This window comes from Daphnia pulicaria, chromosome 6 (assembly GCF_021234035.1).
Source record: "Daphnia pulicaria isolate SC F1-1A chromosome 6, SC_F0-13Bv2, whole genome shotgun sequence".
In the NCBI taxonomy this organism is placed as follows: Eukaryota; Metazoa; Arthropoda; class Branchiopoda; order Diplostraca; family Daphniidae; genus Daphnia; species Daphnia pulicaria.
This window is the reverse complement of record NC_060918.1, coordinates 5,511,435-5,513,666: the sequence shown is the minus strand read 5'-3', so window position 1 is coordinate 5,513,666 and position 2,232 is coordinate 5,511,435. Positions and strand designations below refer to the sequence as shown.

The window sequence follows — 2,232 nt, the reverse complement described above, 5'->3', positions numbered from 1 at the left end:
TGAGGAGGTGGTGCCGTCACCATGTAGGAATTGGCCGTAAGGCCTCGTCACAGCTTTTTGAGGGGGTATTTCAAAGTGAGATCCCCCGGGTGGGTCAACGAGGGGATAGGGGGAGGAGGGAAAGTGCGGACGTCCAGAGTATGGCATACATAACGCCGCTACTGCCACCACGCGTAGCTTTACTGAACTAGGAATGCCTTCAATCTCTTAAAGTTTGGGTTTCCAGAGTCGTTGTGTTTGTTTACTCGTCCTTTTTTTGTGAATGTCTCATTTTAAAACCAAATCAGGGAGGAATTTATCTGTGCTATTTGTGGAAATGTCTATGAAGACGAAAATGGAAAAATTGGTGTTTTCTCAGTACCAAAGAAAATGTTTTCTCATTGGAAATTGATCATACCTGAACTGAAAGAAAAAGCGAGACTGTGTGACATTCATTTTGAAGAATCAGGTATAGTGAAGGGTTTCCAAAACGGCCAGAATTTTTATCCCCTAGAAAGATGGAGATTACTTCAGTCAGCTATTACAAAATTTTTCTTGGGTAACATAACAAATTTAGTAATCTCAATTTACGATGTTCCAACTCAAAGTTTTTAATTCAGTTAAAACAACTGCATCATCCACATCTGCTCGTAAACCTTTAAAAGAGCTGTTAAATGTCACCAGCCGCAATAACCGCCTGCCAACAAAAAGACAAATTAATTGTCATTCAAGAGTACAAGGAAATTACAGCAGAAGAAACCACATATCTAGCACTAATTCAAATTTGAAACCTGTTGTAACATTTATTTTCCTCCCTTTCACAGGCTGCAGGAAAGAAACAAACAATGAACCCATTGCTGGAGAGAATATGGTTCAGGAAATAATGTTTTCACAACAATGGTAATCAAAATAACTGAATTTCATTTATATTCCAATGCTTAACTTTGTATTCTTTAATTTAGTGAAAAGCAACTTTGTTATTGTTTCCATCAATGAAGGTGCAAGAAAGGATGGCCTGTGTTCCGGTCCTTCACCAGTTGAGGATGGCTATTGTGAGCATGAGCAACTGAATCCTATGGACAGTATTTCTGCTCCGAACAGGTATTAGGAGTGATGGTTAATTTCGTATTGCAATGCTTAATCATTATTATGTCTTCAATTTAGTTCACAACAACTAGTGACTCCCAATGTCAACGAACCAGCAAGTGAGGATGACAGTATTTCTGATCCATCACAAGTTGAGGAAGCCTATTGCGAACGTGAGCAAGTGGACAGCGTATCAGCTCCACAATGGTGTATGACTTAATTACCTCTTTTTGGGTATTGCAATGTTAAATCACGTATCTTTCTTGTTTATAGTCCAGAGCAACTAGTGACTCCCACTATTCATGAACCAGCAAGTGAGTTTGTCCTGATTTCCGATCCATCACTAGTTGCAGATGGATTCGTGGAACATGAGCATTCTTCAATGAATGAGAATTCTACGGAAAGCATTACTGCTCCACAAAGCTATTTGTACTAATTCGATTTACTTAGTTTTCCAATGTTTAATTTTATCTTTTTTCCCCAATTTAGTCCAGAGCAACTAGTGACTCCCGCGGTCCCCGAACCAGCAAGTGAGGATGACCAGACTTCCTATCATCAATAAGTTGAAGATGGCTACTGCGAGCATGAGCAACTGACTCCTATTGAGATAATTGCTGCTCCACAGAGATATTTGTACGAATTCGATTTACTTAGTTTTTCCAATGCTTAATTTTATCTTCTTTTCCCAATTTAGTCCAGAGCAACTAGTGACTCCCGCGGTCCACGAACCAGCAAGTGAGGATGACCAGACTTCCCATCATCAAAAATTTGTTGAAGATGGCTATTGCGAGCATGAGAAACTGACTGCTATTGAGAGCATTGCTGTTCCACAGAGGTCTGTTTACAAATTTTATTTAATTAGTTTTACGAAGCTTTATTTTATTGTCTTCCTTTAATTTAGTCCAAAACAACTAGCAGCAACAAAACACAAAAGGAAATACAGGATTAAACTACCAAGTGCCTGCAGATTGTGCAATAAAGAGATTAAGGGTCAGTGTCCTACTTGTCAGTTGAAGGAATTTAAGGGGTTATTAAGAGAGAAAGACAAGCAACTGCAGAGTTCCATGAGACACCAAGCGAAATCAACAAGATGCGCCGACAGGCTTAAGTTAAGATTAAAAGTAAAGAGTAAGAAGTTGAACACATTCAAGCAACAAATTACACGAA

The 2,232-nt window shown here is 39.1% G+C and overlaps 1 protein-coding gene across 1 annotated transcript; it reads left to right on the top strand.

The window, feature by feature from the left end:
* The first annotated feature begins 913 nt into the window (after window positions 1–913).
* Window positions 914–1,627, top strand: LOC124341806. The gene is made up of 4 exons (XM_046794756.1): window positions 914–1,080; window positions 1,144–1,272; window positions 1,339–1,494; window positions 1,555–1,627. The coding sequence occupies exons 1-4, from the start codon at window positions 914–916 to the stop codon at window positions 1,625–1,627; spliced, it is 525 nt and encodes a 174-aa protein (XP_046650712.1).
* The last annotated feature ends 605 nt before the right edge of the window (window positions 1,628–2,232 follow it).

What these genes read in the sequence shown, in the direction of transcription:
- LOC124341806 (XM_046794756.1), top strand. Translation starts at nt 914, where the DNA reads ATGCTTAACTTTGTATTCTTTAATTTAGTGAAAAGCAACTTTGTTATT. An exon ending in AGTATTTCTGCTCCGAACAG is followed by an intron (nt 1,081 to 1,143) that starts GTATTAGGAGTG and finishes TCTTCAATTTAG; the next exon opens with TTCACAACAACTAGTGACTC. An exon ending in ACTGCTCCACAAAGCTATTT is followed by an intron (nt 1,495 to 1,554) that starts GTACTAATTCGA and finishes TCCCCAATTTAG; the next exon opens with TCCAGAGCAACTAGTGACTC.